Source organism: Brachyhypopomus gauderio, chromosome 4 (assembly GCF_052324685.1).
Source record: "Brachyhypopomus gauderio isolate BG-103 chromosome 4, BGAUD_0.2, whole genome shotgun sequence".
NCBI lineage: Eukaryota > Metazoa > Chordata > Actinopteri > Gymnotiformes > Hypopomidae > Brachyhypopomus > Brachyhypopomus gauderio.
Genome location: NC_135214.1, coordinates 14736846 through 14761511, shown reverse-complemented (window position 1 = coordinate 14761511; position 24666 = coordinate 14736846). Strand labels below are relative to the sequence as shown.

Sequence of the window (24666 nt, the reverse complement as noted above, 5' to 3'; positions counted from 1 at the left end):
TCATCTTCACTACAGAACAGGTCAGAGGTGAGCTGAGGAGACTCCACTCTAGGAAGGCAGCTGGACCAGATAGGGTGTGTCCCAGACTACTGAAGTCCTGTGCTGCTGAGCTTGGGGCCCCCCTACAGCACATCTTCAACCTGAGTCTGCGCTTGCGGAGGGTCCCCACACTGTGGAAGACATCTTGCTTGGTTCCAGTACCAAAGAAACCGCACCCCAGTGAGCTCAATGACTTCAGGCCAGTCGCACTTACATCACACGTCATGAAGACCCTGGAACGTCTGCTTCTACACCAGCTCAGACCCAAGGTCCAACATGCAATGGACCCTCTGCAGTTTGCCTATAGAGAAAAAGTGGGGGTGGAGGATGCCGTACTGTACTTTCTCCACCGGACCCACTCTCACCTGGACAGGGGGGGCAGTGCTGTGAGAGTCATGTTTTTTGACTTCTCCAGCGCCTTCAACACCATACAGCCCCTCCTACTAAGAGACAAGCTGGTGAGGATGAAGGTGGATCCGCACCTAGTCTCCTGGATCACCGACTACCTCACTGGCAGACCTCAGTACGTCAGGCTGAAGGACTGTACATCTGAGACTGTGGTCAGCAGCACAGGAGCTCCACAGGGGACTGTACTCTCTCCATTCCTCTTTACACTCTACACCTCAGACTTTCAGTACAACTCTGAGACGTGCCACATGCAGAAGTTTTCGGACGATACTGCCATTGTGGCCTGTGTACGAGGAGGACAGGAGGAGGAGTACAGACACCTGGTGGGTGACTTTGCAGCATGGTGCAACAGGAACAACCTGCTGCTTAACACCTCCAAGACCAAGGAGATGGTGGTGGACTTCCGCAGGACCAGACCACCCACACAGCCTGTCTCTATTGAGGGGGTTGATGTGGAGATGGTGAAGACCTACAGGTATCTCGGTCTACACCTGGATGATAGGCTGGACTGGTCTACCAACACAGACTTCCTGTACAGAAAGGGGCAGAGCCGGCTCTACTTTCTGAGGAGGCTGGGGTCATTCAACATCTGTAGGAAGCTCCTGCAGATGTTCTATCAGACTGTAGTGTCCAGCTGCCTCTTCTACGCTGTGGTGTGCTGGGGAGGGAGCATCAAGAAGAGGGACGAGATGCGATTGGACAAGCTGGTCAGGCGTGCAGGGTCCGTAGTTGGTGTGGAGCTGGACTCTGTGGTTATGGTGGTGGAGAGGAGATCAATGCGCAAACTGCTCTCCATCATGGAGGATGATGGTCACCCACTGCACACCATCATTATGGACCAGAGGAGCAAGTTCAGTGGCAGGTTCCTGTCACAGAGCAGCTCCACAGACAGACTCAGAAAATCATTTGTCCCGAGAGCGATTAGACTCTTCAACTCCTCCCAGTGGAGTCGGAAGAGGGAGGGGGACAGATGACACTCCATCATGGTCACTTCGACACTTCGACACTTTGACACTTTTACACTTTTATACTTTCGACACTTTGACACTTTTAAGCACATGCCATTCATTGCACTACTGGTCATTGCACATTTTTTTCCAGTTTTACCAATCTGGTCGGGATACTGGATAATTGTACACTTGTATTGTATAGTCTTTGTATTGTTTGTGAATGTCATATACGTTTTTGTGAAATTGCTGTGTGTCTCCTTAACTGTTTGGTGTAACTGCTACTGGCTGCTAAATTTCCTTCGGGATCAATAAAGTATGTATCTATCTATCTATCTATCTATATATATCTCCCATGGGCAGACCACCTGTGGGAGAGGTGGTACTAGGGGTTCGGTGCATTGTGGATTGGGCGGTGGCCTTGGCGTACTGATCCTCGGTTACTGAAGCTGGCTCTTGGGACATGGAACGTAACCTCTCTGGTTGGGAAGGAGCCTGAGCTGGTGTGTGAGGCTGAGAGATACCAACTAGATATAGTTGGGCTCACCTCAACACACAGTTTGGGTTCTGGAACCAATCCTCAAGAGAGAAGCTAGACTTTTTCTTTTCTGGAGTTGGCCAGGGTGAAAGGCGGAGAGCAGGAGTGGACTTATTCATAGCTCCCCAGCTTGCTGCCATTGTTCTGCTGGGGGGACATCAACGCTCACGTGGGCGATGACACTAGGACCTGGAAGGACGTGATTGGGAGGAACGGCCTCTTCGATCTGAACCCGAGTGGTGTTCTGTTATTGGACTTCTGTGCTCATAACAGTCTGTCCATAATGAACACCATGTTTGAGCACAGGGGTGTCCATAAGTACACATGTCACCAGGACACCCTAGGTGGCAGTTCGATTTTGTAATCGTAAAGAGAGGAGCTGAGCTATCAACCGAGTCCCTTCTTGTACTGGAACCCAGTTGATTTGGCCCAGCTAGTAAGAGGGATCGGTTCATCCAAACATAGCCTCACTGCCTGAGTCCCTGTTTAGGCATTATATTAGATGGATTTGTTGAATAGCAGAATTTCCTCATGTGTGTTTGATTACAATCATGTTTTCCTCAACAGAAGAGCCCCAGCTAGTTCACACTTTGTTTTGCATCCAGCATCTAGCTATAAAAAAATACAATGTGCAAATCCTACTACAGTTGTGATCAAATTTATTCAACCCCCAATGCTGCGAAGGGTTTTATGGAATTCAGTGCACATTTGTAATTGTGTTCATAATGAAATCTTACAAGGACTTGTTAAAGAACTAAATGCAACTAAGATAGCATCAATTTTTTTTGTCATAAAGTATTAAATGGCCTTTTTGTGATTTCTTCATTGACACAATTATTCAACCCCTTTACGACTACCACTCCTAAGAACAGAGGTTCATTCCAGTGTTTTCCATCAGGTATTGAAAACATCTGTGGATGTCAACGAGCAGCAATCAAGCATGATAAGCACCAATTAGGCAGATTTAAAAGGACTGTGATACTCAGCTCCTTCTAGACATCTACTGGTGTGTTTCCAAGCATGGTGAAGGCAAGAGAATGGTCCCAGAAGACAAGAGAAGAGGTTATTGCTCTTCACAAGAATGGCAATGGATATAAAAAGATTGCAAAGTTGTTAAATATTCCAAGAGACACTATCGGAAGTATCATTCGCAAGTTCAAGTTAAAGGGCACAGTGGAAACGTTACCTGGTCGTGGCAGAAAGAAGATCCTGACCGCGACTGCTGTGCGCTACCTGAAGCGTAATGTGGAGAAAAATCCCCGCGTGACTGCTAAGGAACTGAAAAAAGACCTGTCAGATGTGGGCACTGAAGTTTCAGCTCAGACAATAAGGCGCGCACTGCATAACGAAGACCTCCATGCCAGAACGCCCAGACGCACCCCCTTGCTGACTCCAAAGAACAAGAAAAGTCGACTGCAGTATGCCAAAAGTCATGTGGACAAGCCACAAAGGTTTTGGGACAGTGTACTGTGGTCAGATGAAACTAAATTAGAACTGTTTGGGACAATGGACCAGCGCTATGTTTGGAGAAGGAAGAACCAGGCTTATGAACAAAAGAACACCTTGCCTACTGTGAAGCATGGCGGGGGGTCATTTATGCTTTGGGGCTGTTTTACTTCTAATGGTACAGGAAAGCTTCAACGTGTGCAGGGTACCATGAATTCCCTTCAGTACCAGGAGATCTTGGAGGAAAATGTGATGGAGTCAGTCACAAACCTGCGGCTTGGGAGACGTTGGACCTTCCAACAGGACAATGATCCGAAGCACACATCCAAGTCCACTAGAGCATGGTTGAACATGAAAGGCTGGAACATTCTAGAGTGGCCATCGCAATCACCAGACTTAAATCCAATTGAGAACCTCTGGTGGGACCTAAAGAAGGCAGTTGCAGTGCGCAAGCCTAAGAATGTGACTGAACTGGAGGCTTTTGCCCATGAAGAATGGGCTAAGATACCCATAGGTCGCTGCAAGACACTTGTGTCAAGCTATGCTTCACGCTTGAAAGCTGTCATAACTGGAAAAGGATGTTGTACTAAGTACTAAAAAATAATGTCACTAGGGGGTTGAATAAAACTGATAATGATGTGAGCACAGTAAAGACATTTGTGGTTATTCCATCATAAATATTATGTTATGTTTGTCTAATTTATAAGTGCCTCTTTGATATAATTGTAAATAAGATGACTGAAATGATCAAAATCAATGTCAAACTGGCCAAAACACTTTATTTCAGTGGGGGTTGAATAAATTTGATCACAACTGTATATATATATATATATATATATATATATATATATATATATATATATAAATTATTTATTATAAATAATATGTATTTTTGTTTGTTCCTAATTATTAGGCCTGTGTAACTTTAATGTGTTCCACAAAGGCACTAACTGATGAGATTGTCAGCCAATATGTGTAGCTGAAATGTCCACACGTTTGCAGACACAATTGGCAGCGCCAAGGTTGTAAACTCTCACCCCCCACCCCCCGTCAACAATTTACGTTCACCACCCAAACCCCAACCCCCACCCCGGTTTAAATCGTGATCTTGAAAACTTGGCAACCCTGCAGCGCATAATATAGCTGTCCTTTTACACGTTTGTAATGTAAACATTGGCTGTATGAGGTCAGGGATGCTCGGTAAGTTTTTCTGTCACTTTCTTGCTACCGGGGGAGAAAGTTTGCGTATGTGATCACGTGATTGACCGGCTTCATTTGATTGGTCACTCATACTCAGGTGACGAGACGTTGGTCAGTCTTCTCACTGAAAAGACGAATTATTTACAAAACGAAAGTAACGGTAGCGCGCGGCGCAAATCCGACTGTAACGGAGTAAAAGTCGCGTTTTTCTCACCACATATTTACTCAAGTAAAAGTAGAAGTCTTTCATATTAAAACTACTCTTACAAGTACATTTTTGTCCAAAAAGCTACTTGAGTAAATGTAACGGAGTAAATGTAACGCGTTCCTACCCACCTCTGCTCAAAGGTGATGTTTAAGTGTAATTGGATTAATTTTGTGGCTTGACCACCGGTTGTGTGCATGTGTGTATGTGTGTGACTGAGAGAAACAGAAAGAATTGTGCAAGCTCAGGTGAAGCATCACCAACTGGCAGCTTGTTAAAGCAAATACTTACATTTTGTTCTGGGACGTGTATGATCACAACTGACTCACTCCTACTACACAAACTTTGCCTGACTGCACTGTCAACAGAACTGATCACCTCAGTCACTTGACCACTTCCTTCAGCTCACGTAACACTCATTACATTATAACACATGAGAAAGTGGAGGAAACGTTTCATGCACGGACGTAGTTTTGGGGGGGGACGGGGGGGACATGTCCCCCCCACTTTTTCAAAAGCCGGTTTTGGTCCCCCCCAGTTTTTACAGTTAAAACCAAATATTTAAGTAGCGACGAAGTCATGTCCCCCCCACTTTTTAACGGTTAAAAAAACAATATCATGCAGCTCCGAGCTCCCCCCCCCCCCCCCCCCCCCGCTCAACAATTTTTGTTCACAGCGCTCAACAATTTTCATTCAACCCCCCCCCCCCCCCCCCCCCCCCCCCGCTCAACAGTTCGCCACCCCAGGTTGTGTCCCCCCCACTTATGAAATCAAAACTACGTCCATGGTTTCATGAGATAAGTTATTTTGACAGTCTGTCAGACACAAGTGTGAGTGCTTTTAGCTTTCACTGCTGTCTTTTATTTAATCTGGAAGCTGATGAATATTCAGCTGGTGTTTAATACCAATCGGAAAACTGTGAAAAAGATTACGGACCTGGACAAATATCTTTCAGATAACCTAATGACCTAGTTTCTATTTGACTAATGAGAAAGTTGGCCACAAACTATCACTGTTTTGATAATTAGCTTTTTCTTCATTTTATATTGATTCCTGATGTCACTTTTGGTATAAATGCGGATATAAAATAACATATAATGGCTACTTTTCTTAGACAGACATTTCATCAATATCTATTTAGATTTTCTGATCTTTAGATCATTATTCTATGAAAATACTTAATCTTTATGGTGAGGAGCTAAAAAAGCAAACTGAACACTGCAGACAATACACTTGCATCTACTTTTATTAAAATCACCATACCAGAGGTGGGACCAAGTCAGTGTTTTGCAAGTCTCAAGTAAGTCCAAGTCTTTATCCTCAAGTCCCGAGTCAAGTCTCAAGCAAAGACAGTCAACTCAAGTCAAGTCTCGAGTCAAGACAAGCAACCGTCAAGTCAAGTCCCAAGTCTGAAACTTGGAATTTCAAGTCCTTTCGAGTCTTTTTTTTTTTTTACAGGCACCAACGCTTTACGAATGCTACGTAAACTACGCTGATGCGTTTCTTTACTCGTTTTGTTGGTGTCCGCCAGCCAAAAGATGACAGATCATTTACATTTTATCTTCTCTTAATTACATAAATGTACTTAAACAAGAATGTTTCGTTACATCATTTTACATGAAAATAGCAAGCTTCATCATAAGCAAGATGCTGTTATTACGAATGGTTATTCTAAACATTTGGATAAAATGTTTAAATATAGACTAATAAAAGGTTAGGGTTATTTTTTCATTGTTTTCTGTTATTGTGGGGTCACGGTGTAGGCTACTATTGTTACCTGGAGATTCAGTGGGGTCACATATTCTGATGGCTGCCGTCAGAATTGGTGACCCCAGTTAAAAAGGCTCACCTGTACATCCCATTCATGATTTCTTTGTTGGCTGCAATGGTGAGGGGATGGTAAATCTTGTTTAAGTACATTTATGTAATTAAGAGACGATAAATGTAAATATAAACATCTGTCATATTTTGGCTCGTGGACACCAACAAAACGAGTAAAGAAAGTGCATCAGCGTAGTTTACGTAGCATTCGTAAAGCGTTTGTGCCTCTGAACAGAAACTGTGAAATAGCGCCCCCTGTGGTCACAAAACTCGACGGTCACAGAATCTGGTGTAACGCCGGTCTGCGTCAGAAGGACGGAAATGAAATTAATGGGGTGCACTTTATAAATATTAATATGCGTTTTAAAATTTAGATTTGGGGTAAAAAAAATCAAGTCTTTGCAAGTAAACAGGTTCAAGTCCAATTCAAGTCCCAAGTTATTGGTGTAAAAGTCCAAGTCAAGTCTAAGTCTCTGAATATTTTTTCAAGTCAAGTCAAAAGTCTTAATATTAATGACTCGAGTCTGACTCGAGTCCAAGTCATGTGACTCGAGTCCCCACCTCTGCACCATACTAAGGATTTTTTGCCGGCAAATGAGAAATTTGTAGGGACAATACAAAGTCAGTGACTTCTGTAATGGCCAAGTGGCAGACATATAACTCCAGAGCTGAAGGCTTTTATTGCTTTGTGGCATTTCAGATTTCTAGCGTACCATCAAAATATCTGATCAATTGTTTTGTGGTTAGACAAACTGCACAGTGTCACCACTTGAGCTGCTGCAGCATTGTGCTGCCCTGTGTGGACCCGGCTTTAGAGTGTGTGATAACTCTACGCCAAGGCTGCGAATCCCACCCTCGCATTCCCCTGGTCGAACACGGAGTAGAACTGTCTGAGGAAGACGTCTCCCAGGATCCAGTAAGGAAGCCCGTTCCTGTTCTCTTCGCCGGAACTACTGATCCCACTGCGGCAATATGGATTACCACTGGAATCTTCTTCCTGTTTGATTAGAGATCTGAGCGTATACACCAGTTTGACCAAGATATTATTAACCAATATGGATCACAGCAAAAGAAGAGGAAATGGCCAGACAGCGTTGCTCTCACCTGAAGCACATATGCAGAGGCTGGCAGGTGTAGGTGAGCTCCGTTCATCACGAATGTTAAGGGAGGAAGGCTGCTGACTTCACTGCAGTCAAACACGTACTGGAACCATAACACAGGCCAGTGAGCTCCAGCAAACCTCGCTTCAGAAAAATTTGACTGCAGTAATGTCAGCCATGTGTTTATGGTTTGCAGTTTTTTATGGCAATATTCTTTGGCTCTTCTTGGAACAGATAAGAAAAATGCTTGAGATGACAATAAAAGTGTTTAAACTGAGTAATGTGACTGTATAGAATTGGCTCACATTGCCATTTTGGTCCTGCTGGGATCCAAGCATTTGATGGAGATCGTCCACATATTGTGTAGGACACAGTAGAAGAGACGTACCTGTGTCAGTTATGGCTGTGCATCCATTCTCACACCAGCCTGAGGACTCGTGATTCACCTCAAAACTAAGGATTGGACAAAGACCTTTGAGATTTTGCATCTTTGAAATCTTTGGTCAACTAAATGTCAGCTAACCTTCACTGCATGCTCTAATCCGATTATCAATATACATGAACTCATTTGGTTTCAATTTTTCAATCATATATTTGTTGAAAGATATTGCATTTAAGATGTCTGCATATTATGCTAAGTGCTAAAAGTTGATGTTTTAGCCTACAGTATAGACAAAAAACTAACAGAGCACGCCATTTTTTAGTTTTCAGTAGATTTATAAATTGTCATCAAAATCAAAAATGTAAAGCTGTTACAGGGCAATGTGCCCTCCTATGTTTAAAAAAATCAGTGGGGATAACATATTTAGCTTCAGAAATCACTTGTGCATTTTTAAGGGTCATATGTTAATTATTTTCTGAATAAAATGTTGTTTCTTTGGTATTTTGGCTCACTTACCCTTCAAATTTCAATTGCCAGTGAGACTCTTCTTGTACTGGAACCCAGTTGATTTGGCCCTGGTAGTAAGAGGGATCGGTTCCTCCAAACATAACCTCACTGCCAGTCTCAGAGTCCCTGTTTAGTCATTACATTAGATGGATTAGTGGAATAGCAGTATTTCCTCATGTGTGTTTGATTACAATCATGTTTTCCTCAACAGAAGAGCCCCAGCTAGTTCACACTTTTTGGATCCAGCATCTAGCTATAAAAAAAGACTATTTGCAATCTTGGTTTCCTACTAAGTGTGTCGGGGGGCAGTGGTCAATGACCATTTAGAATGATATCACAGATCTCTTCATAGATGTTATTGTTATGAGGTATTTTCATATGCTGTATCGTTTTCTTCACCTGCTCAGGTAGAAGGCAAAGACAGGTTCCTCAATAACGCCTTCCTGGATCATGGTATCCACAATGGTTCCTTGGTCAGGCTTGAAGGCCAAACCCATGATTCCATCATGCAGAGGTCTTGCAAAGTGATTGCCGGGCTCAGACTGACTTAAACCGATCTTCTGATTTGTGACAATAAGCTCACCCATCTGTGAAAAGAGAGTTTTAAAGTCCACTGAATAATTAACTGATATGTGTTGAAGCACAGGTAAGACTAATCTGTGATTGCCTGTGGCAGAAGATTTGAATCCACAAAAAAACATTTCTGCTGTCTTTAGGTACAGAATATTAGGTCAGACTTACTGTGACTGTGTCATAACCAATAACACCAGAAACACTTCCGGTCCCATACTGGATTGAAAATGGTTGTCCATTGCTGTGGTACGTAGAGGAATTACTTGGATTGAAGAGAGGATGATAAGCTGGAAAACAAAGTATGGGCAGTGGAAGGGGTGTGTTTGTTTGTGTGTGTGTGTGTATGTGTGTGTGGGGGGGGGGGGGGGGGGTTGTCCTTGAAACGTAAAAAACCTTATAGAAAGACTGGTACTGCTGGTACTCTAGTTTTCAAAAGTTAGATAAAACTACATAAAACTATTTGGAAAGGCACAGAAAAAAGAAAAAAAAGAATGATTGTTCTTCTGAAGTTGTCTTTCAGAATTCATAGAACAAAATTAACAATCACATTTTTGGTTCTTTGTTTTTTGCTTTTTCTAATAAAAAATGCTGAAATTGTTACCCATGGAAACACCCATGGAAGCAATACTAGATACCTTCTCTTATGCTACTCACAGCAGGTATCACTGTTGCAGTAGACAGAGTTGACCCAGAGAGTAGTTGAGCCAGTGTCAAAGTGGACGTAGAAGTATTGGGCTGGAGTCCCTATTCCGATCTTTCCAAAGTAAGCCATCTGGAGTTAACACAGATATTGGTCTTAACACTCCCTGGAAGGTATGAAAGACACTGAATATTGAACAAGGACTATGTTTGTCTATTGCAATAAGGATGTTGAACACATGGCATTAAGTGACCACAGCTACTTCTTAAAATTTCCATTAGAGATATTTGAGATTAGAGAGCTCTGCAATTTTTACGATGATGTAAATAAGATTGCAATGCAAGTTACCTACAATGTGTAACATTTAGCGGTCAGCCTTACATCATCTTGGTTGATCAAGTTCTCGCCTGAACCTTGCTCGGAACTGTACGGGGTCTCCTCCAGAGCTTCCTTCAGGAGCCGTCTCTCCTCCATTAAGGTCTTCTTCTTCACCAGAGGAACTCTACACAAGATGTTCAGAGTAGCCTGATGAACCTGCTGCATCTTCAGAAGTAATGTCATGGCTTTTCTCTGTTCCTTGGGTTTATTCTCCGCTCATCTCTGTCATTTTACCCTTTCTCGTCTCGGTGTGTGGAGGTTGGGCTGATTCTAGTATCTGAAAATCTCCCTTTCATATCTCCACCAGGAGCCTACCATAGCACCACGGTAGAGTCTACCACAATCTTCTCTTACCTGACGAGTCCTTCCGTGAGAGCCAGACAGAGCAGGCCTAATATCAAAGCCTTCATCATGTTTCCACAGACTTCTGTTCCACATAAACACACACCAGCCAAATGAAACCCAACATACTTATAACCTGACCTTATCTGCCTGCAGTGCCCTACAATGGCACTTTCTGATTTAAACTAAAAGAAATTGTGATAAGACATTCACAAAATAAATTTTCTGCACATCTGATGTTTGCTTTTTATCAGAGCCAACAGAGATTAACTCTTAACTCATACCAGTCTATTATAACTACTTCTGATTCTAGTGCATGGTTTCAGTCTGGTTACTGAGGAAGAAAATGATAGATATGTAAGTGTATATTAAGTACCAACTAACTGGCTTGGGATTAGGCCTACTATTTGCTCATGTTAACTGATATACGTGACTGGGCATAAAATTTAAATTCTAAATAAATTTTAAATTCTAAATGTGTTCAGTAATGTTCCATTTAGAGATTAGAACACACTTAGAATACATTTAGAACAGCCACATGACACAGCTGTAATCTGTCATTTAGCCTTGAAGGCATCCCGCACAAGCACAGTACCGTGCAGTATATACTATGTAGTATTTTAGAGGTGAACATTTTGTCTGAAGTTACTGAATGTCATTTAATTTAATTTTATTTAATCTGAGATGTTTGATGTGTACAGCCCCAGAGCTGAAGGCTGATGTAGTTTTGCGGTGCACCAACTTGTCTGCAGACACAAATGCAGAGTTATTAAGGGGAAATCCAGTACCATAGTGATTAGAATGGTCCATGGTCATAGATTCAAAATGAAGGGAAATATAAGACATAATGAACAGAAACACAAAATACAAACAAAGGGCTTGAACAGAGACTTACAATAACAAACAGGGCTAGGATTAACAAGACAGACATAACGATTATGGGCAAACTTCAGTGACTAGCTGTTTCAACTACATTAGCACAGTCTGGCTTTTAGTCAAAGTCATCTTTATTGTCAATTCTGCTGTATGTACAGAACACACAGAGGATTGAAATCCTGTTACACTCTCATACCCTTTCTCTCTCAGATCCATTATCGTCAGTTAAGCAAAAAATAAAATAAATGTAATCAGTAATGAAGGCAAGCAAAGGCATAAATCGTACCAGAAAGACCTTGCAAAAGTTCATAAGATTCCATTGCATAAGATTTCATTGCAAGATTTCATTGTAGTAAAGGCCCCTAGTCCCAGCGTAGGAACAAAACACAGGTGCACATTTAGCTTCAGGGCTGCATTGTTGCTGATGTTGAAAGTTGGGAACTCGATTAGAGTAATTAAAAAGGATAACTTTAGTAACCACATTTTCACAAATGTGCGTTTTTTGTATTATGATTACATAACGTGTAATGATTACGTAATACGTGTAATCACATTTACTTCATTACTACCCAGCCCTGCAAATCATAACAAACCACAAAGCGGAGGAAAATGGGTTAAAAAGAGTTGCTATTGACAGAACGTACAGACACATCTACACAAGCAGGCCTTTTTTCTGAGATGTGGCGTCAGGGATTTCACCTTTGACAGTCACTTTTGTCTGTCGTTTGACTTAAAGCTTCATGAATATTTAAGCTTCAGTGGCCTGTCCAACAGTCTGAGTGATGAATACCAATGAGTGAACTGTGGGAAAGAAGCCCCAGAGACCTTTCTGTCTGTCGGTTTCTTTCACTCTTTTTCCTGAGAGAATCTTTTGCTTGTTTGAGGACCAGATTGTCACCAGGGCCCGACTGACAGGATATTATTGTGCTCTTCATGCTAAAACAACAGGACCCTGTGAGCACCTAATGTCACTGCCTGTGACACTTATGCTGACCCACCGTTTCACAAATGAGACGCAAAGTATGCAAAAACATGATAGTTGTAGTCTCATAGTATTTAATTTCCCACACCTGCACATATCTGTTGATGCCTATAGCGTTTCTTTAAATTGTACATGGTGTGTATAAGGATCATATGTCCATCATTTTGGCCAGTTTGTGTAAAAATATAAAAGACAAAAGGCCAAAGGTCTCTGGCCACAAGATGGAGGCATTGTAATAAAGAGAAGTGAAACCTGCTGGTCTAGTAGATGAACCACAGCACTCGTAATGCTGCAGTGCCGATTATGTTCCCATGAGGGGCCACTTTGTTCACTAAGTCTGCACTTTAATTTACACCTTATTATACACATTATTAATCAAGTGAATCTTTAAAATAATATGCCACACTGTTTGGACTTTAGTTTGCTAAATCCTTATACATAAGAACAGTCTTTCCCTTAGGACTGTTGTTGTTTCAGGATATTCCATGAAAACAGGGTTAGTCCTCTAAGGTTTTGGCAAAGACTTCAGAAATCCCAGGATAATCATCAGGTAGTAAACAGACTGAAAAGCCCATCTCCACGGTGACTTAGTTCCTCCAGACAAAGCTGGATGCATTTTACCTTTAAGTGACTGTTTATTTTTCACATGTCTGAAGTACTTGCTTTGGTTACTAATGAATAATTTGCTTGTCATTTTTTTGTTATTCCAGCTCATGCTACGCTCTGCTTTCCTGGTTTTCATTCCACCGTGGGATTGTAATTGTATGTGCAGGCCTCTGCAGGAGGAGCAGAAGTATCTGATGATCTCTGATGATGAGCTCTAGGCCATATCCCTCATCTCACAGTCTGCCTCATGCCAACCCTCAGACCTAAAGAGAGACAGCAGAAAGACTCTAACGAGACTGCTTAGATATACCACCTCGTTTTGGAGCAAAGTCTTTCAGGCTGATCCTGAGGAATGCAAACAAGCAAACTTTAAAATTTAGCATTTAGATACAGTACAATCCACTGTGGCTTAATACTTTCATTCAGTAGCCTGGCTTGCAATTATTGGAAAAAGGCAATATAAAAATACACTATTGCTGCAATAAAGCATACATTTTACATAAGCCACAGTTTTATGCTTACAGCAAGCCAGAGCTTCAAGCAACATTCCTCCTCTGTGTAGTACTGGAGTGCACTCATAACACACTCTTGTTATCACACCACACACCACTGAACATCTGCTGTCCCTCTCAGCGGCCTTGCGATTGCCGTTCACGTGAGCGTGCCTTCATGAAAGCCTGTAATGCATTTTACGCATGCGGTACACTTTCGTCTCTTTTTGCGGAGTCCCAGCAGAGCGAGTCTTGCCCGCCAGCCCAGGGTTGTCCCGGCACGGTCTGCCACTCAGGCTGGACCTGTTTGAGGGGACGGGGTCCCTGGGGAGTCCAGGATGGAGGCGTGGTGTGGCGTTTCCTGTAATAGAGAGAAGGAGGTGGAGCAGGCCAAAGGTTCCTAAAGTTAGCGTGCCAGACTGAGGTGTTTCCTGCAGTGGACAGTGTGTTTCCTGTGCGTATGTGTGCTTGTCTGTGTATTTGTGTGAGTATAAGTGTGTGTTCTGGGTCAGGCCCCAGTTCTGGCCTCACTCTCTCTGGCTTTGCAGGGGAACAGTGTGTCCTGACAGAGTGTTGCTATTTTTATACCTGCCATTCTCTAGCCTGTAAACATTCAACTGTAATCCCCGAGCCCATATTTACCACCGCAACATCCTAGTGGACCCACGTACCTATGCGGGATCTATGGAATTGAACACAAATGAGTGAATGCCTCCAGGAACCGTTCAAGCTCTGATGTAAACATAATCGTCAGCGCTGCTGTTGGCTGTGTGTTGCAGCTGGCATCTGTCCCTCTGTCTGTCCCCAGCATGCTAACCTGTGGCAGTGAAGCGTGTGGCAGGATCCCTGCTGGGATCAGTGCTGCGGGGGAGTGGCTTGGCAGAGGCTGTGGTTACGGCTGTGGTTACGGCTGTGGTTAAGAGGAGAGAGTTGGTGGTCGACGGCCCTGTGGCAGCTGTTGCTCTGGGGAGCTGTAAATCTCCTTCTGTGTAATGAACAACACGCTCCTGGGGTGTCCTGTGCCTTCTCCTGCTGCCATCTTGTCATTTAATATGGAAAGGTGAATAATGTTCTTTCCATCATGCCCTGTATCCCTCTCTCTCTCTCTCTCTCTCTCTCTCTTTCTCTCCAGGATCTAGTCAGATCTCAGATTCCCTCCCCCCAGTGCTTTCTGGATTTAGCACTGGGGATGAGCACACTGGGTTCTAGGGCGGGAAGTCTTCAAGCTCACCTTTCTGCCGCTGGTTCAGTGGTTCAGACTGCCCTGGCCTACAAACATCGACTGGTTTTGACCATGACTCATTTCAGCTCTGACTGTGAGAGGGCAGAGAGCAGGACGACCAGCCCATTGGCCTGTGGATGCAGGAGTGTGTATATACATATGTGACCACCTTTTATCCAACATCCCAGAGATTGAAAACTGTGAAGACAAGAGATATGCCAAGCGTAAAGTGGCAGATCTATAAAATGACCTAGAAAGGGATTCTCATTTCTTTTAAAAAATATTATACAGCATAGTAACTGATATCTTATTTTCTTGTTTGTCAAAATGGCATGCTTAGCGAAAGGGTTTTCCCAGTCATGAAATTTCAGTGGTAATAAAGAGTTTAGCAATGGCTAAAATGACATAATTGCACTGTGAAAAGGTATTATGTCATTTTTGGCTCCAACTTGTTGTGAGATTATGTCATGCTATAAGTTCATGACACAATTATTGGGTCTTTATACAGACCTGGAAAATCTTGACTGATGAAGTTTCATCCATTGTTTAGTTTTGTATTTCTTGACCTTTCAGAGTGGAATGAATGCAGTGTTACTTATGAACACATAGTAAATAACTCGGGTCTCCTGTTCATGTAATAACATAGCCGGTGGGGTAGGGACAGTCTGGACGTGGTCCTTTGAAAACTCTGTCAATGATCAATGGAAAGTTAAGAATTTAGGTCTGGACTGGAGTCTTTAGCGAAGCGCTGGTTAAACTTTGACCTCTGAAAAACACTTTGAAGAAAAAAAAGAAAAAACTGATGCAAGTACACTACGCATTACCCCATCAGCTCCCCAAGGAGAATCCCACAGAAAAGTGTGTGTGACCGTATATATGTGTGTGTGTGTGTGTGTGTGTGTGTGTTTCCTTTCCATGGGGCTTACAATGCAACTCAGGAAATATGTCAGGACAAAGCCCAGACTGCCAGACTCTTGTTCTAGCTGCGTGCTGTCGTGGAGAGACTGAGACTATGGCATTGTCCATGAAACACTAGCCCAGACACACAACTGTGTGTGGACCTGATTGGCAACCAGAACCGCTTCCGTTCAAGGTGCGATCCAGACGGGAGACGAAGGCACAGCAGCACCAGCAAGACGGACAGAGCGATGCCCCTTTGGCTGGTGAGTGTGGGGCTGAGTGCTGTCTGCTCCGTTAGGGACCACAGGGATGAGACTAGCCTCACCATGAATGAGCTGTCAGGCTCTGAGAACATCACAAGATGAAAAACGTTTTTTGTAACAAGAACTGCTGTCTCTGGTTACCATATTACAGATACCTAAGAAAAATTGAAAACATATATATTTTTTTCTTTCTTAAAGTGGCTTTCTGTTCTTTGTCTTGGGTAGTTTTGACTTTTAATTAACCTGGTGTTGGACACAGACCTGACTGATAAACTTATTTAGTGCAAATGGTGTGAAACTGAAAGAATAAGATAAACCAGATGATGATGTCAAGTGTACGATGTTTAGCCTCCTGTGGCAGGGCTGTTAGCTCAACACTTGAGATTTTATGTCCTTTGAAATAGCTCCAAGCATGGACTTGCTGATGAGGTTGTTGCGTGGAATATATCTTCATTGAAGAACTTACTAGTAGCAGACTGTCTGTTTACAAAACTGTGACCAATCACAGGCAGACTATAACAACCCTCTGAGATGGCTTTGTTTGGACCTTCGTCCTCGGCACGAATTATGCTTTGTCGTAGGGTAAGCGGTCCGTGCTCTTATCTAGGACGCTGTGATGTTGCCAAGGTTCCCAAATTGAAATCTGGTTCATGAAGGGAGAACAGAGACCGTAAAGAGAACTTGTCTGTTGCCAGTTAAATAGCTGAACGAAGCTGCATCGCAGAGACCAGATGAGACGAGATGAGATGAGATGAGATGATGCTATATTTCTGCATTCTGAAGGCATTTCCAGTGTCTTTGTGCATTATGCATACATTTATTTAAAGATAATATAATTAACTGAAACAAAATAATCAGACTTTAACACTTGTTGTTATTAAATCCACTGGAGTATTAGAGTACAAACACTTTAAGTTAGATGTTGCGTGAACTGTTTCATTCTCACACCTTGGAAATTGAAACGGTTGAGCCGGGGCCATTAGTGACATTACCGCTAAGAATGCTTGTGTTCTGGTTTACTAACCACACGCATTCCACAGCTTGTCTCAATGACAAAAAAAACAATGCAAAAGAAAACATACAAAAAAGTGGTTTGACGCATGTTGGTAGATCAGACAAGCACAGAGGGCAGCTCCCTCCAAAGGTGATGGGTCTGACAGCAGCAAGGTTGGATTTGTTCTCGCTGTCTTGATGTCTCTTAATGGTTTTGTGTTGTGAGTTCTCTGCATTCCTGGTCACAGTGTCTGGAGGTCATTCAGGGGGTCCATTTACCTTTTGCGGAGTCATCTTTGTGGACTGTGCCAGCTATAGGGGCCTGCAAGTGAAGCGTACACCCCCCCCCCCCCCCCCACGCCTGAGGCTCGTCTCTACAGCAGAGTTTGGCTCGCTGCTCCGCAACTTAGCACCCTGTGTAGAAACAAACTGGCGATGAAAATAACAGGCGTGTGTGCATGGCCACTGAACGGAATTGCGGAGCGCCTGGCCAAAGCGGTGACCTTTTGAATGAGCTTCTGAGCGGGACATGTCTCCGTGGACCAGCTGCTGGACGGGCATGCAAACACAACCGTGCAGCATTAAGATTAGGCTCACTGACATAAGATGCACAAACAAAAATCCTCATGCATTACGTCATTTGTTTTAAATTCCGCCTCTCCTTGGTATGCAGGGATATTGGTATTAATTTGCTTAACCTTATCAAAGAAGTCATTGTACTGGGTTGGACTCTGTCACCACCTCTCTCTTTGTAGTTGGGTTGTAGTCACAGATCAAGAATTTCTGCATCTGGCGGTATCACTGCTGGGTTTCCATTTCAGAGTAAAGGGATTAGCTGTATCTTACATAAAGACCCTCCCCTGGCAGCTACAGAGAGCAGCCGAACTTCAGCTCAGATATGAGCCATGTGTTGGAAAACCGTGAAACAACCCAGCCAGGGAAACAACGACTACAAACTGTGAACTTTAAAGCACAATTAAAGAATTGCACCACGTTACACGTCTCTGTAGTCATGGCGGGTGCAAGCAGCCTGAAGATGCGTCATCAAGAACTGCAGCACTTCAGATGCACCTATGACTCCCACCGCGAGCCGGCGCTCCCGAGGGTCACTGCGCAATTGGGGAAGGGGGAGAGAGGGCCTCAGCCGCTTATCTCCTTAAAGGATGAGCGGCGAGAGTGTTCATTAAGAGGTAGATGTGGTAGAGGCAGGCCGGGTCGTCGATCCTGCATGACCCTGGGTAGCCCTGAGCATCTCCGTGCTCTGCAGCTTGGAGTGGGAGGAAAGCTGTTAAATGTGTGCACCGCAGAGGGTTCAGGATCGGCAGTGTGTTGCAACATCTTCTGTATGTTTTTAAAAGCCCCTTTCTCATTTTCGAGAGCGAGGGGTCCTGTTAGCCCTTCAGAAGGCGCGACTCTGCCCGGGTTTGTACGGTTGAGTTCCTGCCGCCCGTCTTATTAAGCTCTATTCAGTGTTGGGCTTAAAGGGGCTCTGTTCAGGTAGGGTGAGGCAGGACCCTCAGAGAGGGATCGTTGGGCTTTCAAAGAGCTCTGGCACCAGAGACCCTGTCTAAGGGGAGGCGGAGAGGATATTCCATCCTGTTTTTTCATTTTGTATGGGCTTTGTGCAGAACCCTTAAAGGCCACACAGAGATGGCCAATTTGGGGACAAAAGAGGCCCAATTAAAGCTTCATTCAGTGGGCAGTGCAGTCCCGGCTCCTTCTGCTAATCCTTCTTCTCTTCCGATGTCTTGTCCTCCTCCGTGCTGTTTTCCTCCTCTGCTGCTACACTTGAATGAGACCACGACGCTGGCTTTTTCACCGCATATAACCATAGCTTTCTTTTGTTCAAACAAGCTCACGCTAGTTCTTGGACAGCTATGAAGAGCAATTTATGAAGCCAGCCTTGTCTGTAAACTCGGCTCAGGTCCGGAGCCTTATTGTAAACGTTTGTCGCTCCGTGCCTTGTATGGAATAGCAAGGTCGTGCACGTCGCTGTGAAAGACATTTCTGCGATAACGTTGTCTGCTACGTGTACAGCTTTACTGACATGGATCAATAGCGGGGGGTGGGGTAGTCCCTGCTGGCAGTAATCATTTGTGTTCTACTGAAGCTTTTTAACTGAGCCGTTCTTCACAGTTTTGCGTATATATAAGCTGCACTGAGCTGCACACATGGCTGGGCTAGCTCATATTTAATGTTGTTCTTTGCATAACCATTTGTTTGTATTTGAGCTTATTTTTAAAGATCTCAGAGTGAAATATATACGATGTGTTGAGCACATTTTTGGGGGTGCAGGGTCCTAACCAGCTTAAGGGTGCACATTTATGGTGCAAATGCACTGTGTAATGTCACCGGGGCTGAGGCCAAGGCTGAAATACTGTCAGGGTTGAGTACTGACAGCTGAAATACTGTCAGGGTTGAGTACTGACAGCTGAAATTTGAAACAAAACGAACCCTCACGAGGGCGGCTTTTTTCACATCCATCAAAACAAACCTCCATGTGGCTCTACAGAACATAGTGCAGGCATGGGAAGTTCATTCCTTTATAATGGTGAGTTTGATGGCTCACTCACGCACACGCACACACACTGACATGCCTCAGTGCTCTGTCTTAGAGCCTGCTGCAGTGGGGATACAGCTAAAAGCTATATCCTCTTACCTTGTGCCTAAGTGGGTCAATTTTTAATTAAAGGAACATTTGGATTAAATTGCCACGACAGTGATGTTGTTTAATCTGGTGTCCGTGTCATCCTTAGTAAGTACCGCATTCAACATTGATTCCTTGATAACCGTTTATAGTGTTACCTCACAAATGTTATAAGTACGGAATACTGAATTAGAATCAGCTTTGTAAGATTACTTTGACATCACGCCAAATCGCCTGTCCTTGTCAGACTGAAAATTTAATACGAGCAACTCTTGATATGGTGAAAGACACGTGGGCTTCCTGAGTGTCCTCGTCCAGAACGGCCCGTTTGAGTCATGGTGCAGCTGGGGCCCCATGGTTCCTGGATGGCTCTCAAAACATCAGCCTGCATTTTCCTCTCATTCTCCTTCAGACAATAGACCCCAAACAATGACTGAACCTCATGCTCTCGTGTTTCCCAAAACAGTGCTTCACCTCAGCCGCAGTGAAAGTAAAGCTCTACTGGCCCTCTTGAGGACCACAAATGGTCTGTGTCCCACCGGCCCCGCTGCCACGGTTTCACGTCCGCCGGCTCGACGGCTCGTGGGGTGCTAAGAAACACTGCATTTGGTGACCCCTCAGGTCCGACCTCTAGGGGCACCACGACTCATTGTCCAGGCATTGCAAAAGACAACAGCACTTTTGGCTTGAAGTGCGATGGGTTTCCTGGAAATCAGTGTAGGCCTGGAAAACAGGATAGAGATCCACCCAGAACATGGCCGACTCCCACATCTGCCAGAGCTCACTTATGTTTAGCTACACACTGTCCTTTTATTTCCCTTTACAATGGAAAGAACCAGAGCCTGTATGATTTTATAACTGACACACACACAGAGCGACTGAAGAGATGGCACTTGATTGGTGCCTCCCCTGAGCCATCTCCCAAGTCAAATTTATCGACCTGCTTTTTGTGAGCGCATAATTCACCATATTGCACTGCAGGGAACAGGTCAAGTCGTGTTAGGCTAATATACATTTTGTACGCCGTCCAGGGTTCTGTATGCTTACGTGAAGTTTAAGTTCAGTTTATTGCAGCTCTAGTATCCCATTACTCACATATGGTCCGGGGTTGTTATCGTTTTGTCTACCCGTCTTTTTCCCGGCTCCCCGTTCTCAGCAGTATCTGGGTCGTCTGTGGCTTTGATGATACTGCCACCGTCGTTGGCGTGGCTCCAGACCTTCTCGTCTGCTTTTGCCACTCCCGGCTGTAGGCTACAGATGAATTAGTCACAGTGCTCTCCGAAAAATCTGTCTGTCTGCTATTGTCTGAGGCTTACTGAAGCAGCAGTGTGGGGCAGCAGACCCAGTGGAGTCTACCATGGGCCTCCAAACCCCCACCACAACTCTCCCATCTACCCCCCTCCACACTCTCCCATCTAACCCCTCCACCTCCCATCTACCCCCCTCCACCTCCCATCTACCCCCCTCCACCTCCCATCTACCCCCGTCCACACTCTCCCATCTAACCCCTCCACCTCACATCTACCCCCTCCACACCCTCCCATCTACCCCCCTCCACCTCCCATCTACCCCCTCCACACTCTCCCATCTAACCCCTCCACCTCCCATCTACCCCCTCCACCTCCCATCTACCCCCTCCACCTCCCATCTACCCCCCTCCACCTCCCATCTACCCCCCTCCACCTCCCATCTACCCCCCTCCACCTCCCATCTACCCCCGTCCACACTCTCCCATCTAACCCCTCCACCTCACATCTACCCCCTCCACACCCTCCCATCTACCCCCCTCCACCTCCCATCTACCCCCTCCACCTCCCATCTACCCCCCTCCACCTCCCATCTACCCCCCTCCACACTCTCCCATCTAACCCCTCCACCTCCCATCTACCCCCACCACCTCCCATCTACCCCCCTGCACCTCCCATCTACCCCCTCCACCTCCCATCTACCCCCCTCCACACCCTCCCATCTACCCCCCTCCACACCCTCCCATCTACCCCCCTCCACCTCCCATCTACCCCCTCCACCTCCCATCTACCCCCCTCCACACCCTCCCATCTACCCCCTCCACCTCCCATCTACCCCCCTCCACCTCCCATCTACCCCCCTCCACACCCTCCCATCTACCCCCCTCCACCTCCCATCTACCCCCCTCCACACCCTCCCATCTAACCCCTCCACCTCCCATCTACCCCCCTCCACACTCTCCCATCTACCCCTCCACCTCCCATCTACCCCCCTCCACACTCTCCCATCTAACCCCTCCACCTCCCATCTACCCCCCTCCACACCCTCCCATCTACCCCCTCCACACCCTCCCATCTACCCTCTCCACCTCCCATCTACCCCCTCCACCTCCCATCTAACCCCTCCACCTCCCATCTACCCCCCTCTCCACCTCCCTTCTACCCCCTCCACCTCTCATCTACCCCCTCCACCTCCCATCTACCCTCCTCCACACCCTCCCATCTGACCACCCTAAACTTCATGGTAAAAGGCAAACGATTCCACTCTGTTACTTTGAAACAGCCACTCATGCAGAAGATTAATGGTGTTTGATGGCAGGTGTGTACCATCTCCCTGTCCGCCTGTGTAATATGATAGACACTTTAACACTCTTGAGAACAGATTAATGAAGTGGACCGTGGATCATTGGAGGATGACACATGGATCACACTTCTCAAGTCTATCTCCCCTTGGGCAGCCGCTAGCGCTATCGTTGGGTTTGGTGAATACGTTGGGTGTTCAGCCTGATAGAGAACCTTTTTAATCCTCGCTCTTGGTCATCATTTTAAAAGCAGCCATCCATGTTTTGTGTTGTGTTTGCGTGTTTGCTGTAGTACAAGTTATTGTATAGTAACAAGCAATATGCTTTCAAGAATTATCTAGAGGTTTGCTGTTAATCAAAAAGTATTCTGTGTAAACTTTACAAAAAATTTCATTCAAAAGTGGTTTAATTAACAGCTATTCAATTAAGTACCATGAATGAATTATGTCCCCACAATTATAGATTTATTTCACTGTATCTTAACTTTGACAAGCATTTAGTCACCATCTCGGTGAGCCATGTTTGCTGTTACACGCGCCTGCGTTAGATTCACTGTGTAAAATTCAGCGACTACATAACACGGGCTGTTTGTGCATGCACGCACGTCCGTGGCTGTCTGGTCTCACCACACAGCACAACCATTTTGAGCTCCGGAGCTGTACACTAGACAGGCAGTGTTTGGTCCTGACGTTGCGTCACCTCACCAGTTCTCTGTAAGCCACTCTGTCCGGTGTTCAGGCGGGGCGTAATGGCCCGAGAGCTGGTCAGTCAGGCCGCCGGCGGTACCGCACTCTCTTCGTCTTGATAAGAGCTTTTACTCCGGCTGATGGAGTGCTCCCAGGGGAGAAGAGGCAGGTACCACAACAAGCCCTCGTCAGTCTTCATCACACCAGGTCACTCTTTTGTTCTTTAGGCTCGACTAGAATTGTGCTCTGGGAGCCATTTTTTCATTTATCAGAAGCATGTAACTGATTTCCTTGCTGGATGTGAAGCCCAGTGATGAGACAGCTTGAATTGCCCATGCATCGAATTGGTTATTGGAATAAATGCCATAATTTTAGTTGTATGTTTTGTAGAAACAGATGCCATATATAAATATACTGTAAACTAATTTAATCAAACCAGAAATGTCAAGGCAGCTTTCCATAACCATTTGGGTACAGTTAATTATTGGATTTTCAATTGTGTGTGTGTGTGTGTGTGTGTGTGTGTGTGTGTGTGTGTGTGTGTGTGTGTGTGTGTGTGTGTGTGTGTTGCATGGCCTGTAGGATGACACTAGGATCACAGTGTAGCGTCACAGAGCACCAGGCGCACTAGCCCTCTTACAGAGTCCACACAGACCACCCATCCCACCTGCCCCACCTGCCCCACCTGCCCCACCTGCCCCACCTGCCCCACCTGCCCCACCTGCCCTACCTGCTGCTCATGTTTTCTTCTCTTTCCCTCTGACTTCATGCTGTCCCGCTGTTTCAACTCTTAGTCCTTCCTTCGCTTGTGGTCTCTGTTCTTCAGGCACACTCTCCCTTGTGTCTGCCCCTCAATTACTCTCTCTCCCTCTCGCTCTCTCCATCTCCATCCCCCTCTCCCTCTCTCCCTCCCTCTCTCCCTCTCCCTCCCTCTTATCCCCTTGTGCACTCTGCAGTAGCCAGTGACGGAGTGGCTGAGCGTCTGTGCAGGGCGCCTGCTACAGCAGGACATCAGTGGACCTGAGCAGTGGTCCCGTCCACGTCAGCACCACCCTGCTCCCCATCCCCTCTGCTCAAAGCTCCTCAGAGCTCCAAAACTCCGGGGAGGCAGAGAGCGCCCGGCGTCTGCTCTGTGTCCGCGCATGCCGGACCTTTCATTCTGGACTCGGTGGTCGACTAGTTGTCGGGTGGAGTGGTGCATGCTGGGATTCCTGGGAGGACGGGGAGAGTCTGGGCGTGTACAGACATGGCAGGTCTGAACTGGTGTCTGGCGGTGCTCTTCAACTGGTGGAAATTCATCTTCTTCTGCTTTTTCCCTCTAAGGGTGACCAAGAGTGGGAAGGTAAGGATGTGTCTTTGTCCCTCAGGGGAGCTCTCTGAGGTCAGGACCGCCTAGATCAGCTGACATCTGAACACTTAAGCGCACATTTTAATTATTTTGTTGTTCTCTTTCAGAGTTAGATGTTTACGAGTAAACACATTAGTGCTATTTACATGTATGTCTAACCTGCACATCCCTCTGTTTTTGTGTTCTGAATTTTACTTCTGAACTTGAAATGCATACTTCTGGCAGTAGGTTGAGGATGACATGGGGTTTTTTTTTATGATAAACAAGAAATTCTCGTTGCTTTGTTAGCTAGTGCAGTTCTGTATAAGATAATTGATGGGGTGAAATGAGATTAGGCCGACACGTTGTGGCTCCGTTTCAGCTCGGTGCCTCCACTTCATCTGTATGGTCCACCATCATCCTTTATCTTCAGGGCTGCTTTGGATTGGATCCCTGCTTTGGCACTACTGCCCTGGACTGTAGTTAGTGCAAATCCTGGGTTTTCTGTGTGCACACATTCCCAGCCATAAACCATATGCTTATCATGGTATGACCAACGGGGGAAGAGTGGAGGTTGGTGAACAGGGCAATGAGCCAGT

At 45.3% G+C, this 24666-nt stretch overlaps 2 protein-coding genes across 11 annotated transcripts in view; one reads left to right on the top strand and one right to left on the bottom strand.

Moving 5' to 3' along the window:
• The window catches only part of tns1b (tensin 1b), a 164239-nt gene that overhangs the window by 17948 nt on the left and 121625 nt on the right, over positions 1-24666 (top strand). Inside the window, exon 1 of one of the 10 annotated variants that reach the window (XM_077002490.1) lies at positions 15691-15866. The exons of 8 other annotated variants lie outside the window; for them this stretch is intronic. In XM_077002490.1, coding sequence (XP_076858605.1) covers positions 15852-15866 — 15 coding nt within the window. In that variant the 5' untranslated portion in view covers positions 15691-15851. Of the gene's footprint in view, positions 1-15690; positions 15867-23971; positions 24083-24666 lie in introns of those variants that run through there. One more of the 10 variants, XM_077002484.1, reaches the window with a different exon arrangement.
• LOC143511608 (gastricsin-like) lies at positions 7390-10597 on the bottom strand. Its single transcript, XM_077001191.1, has 9 exons — positions 10539-10597; positions 10188-10308; positions 9821-9938; positions 9335-9453; positions 8993-9180; positions 8603-8719; positions 8010-8157; positions 7709-7807; positions 7390-7601 (listed from the first exon to the last, which is right to left on the bottom strand). Exons 1-9 carry the CDS (start codon positions 10595-10597, stop codon positions 7434-7436), a joined length of 1137 nt encoding a protein of 378 aa, XP_076857306.1. The 3' UTR covers positions 7390-7433.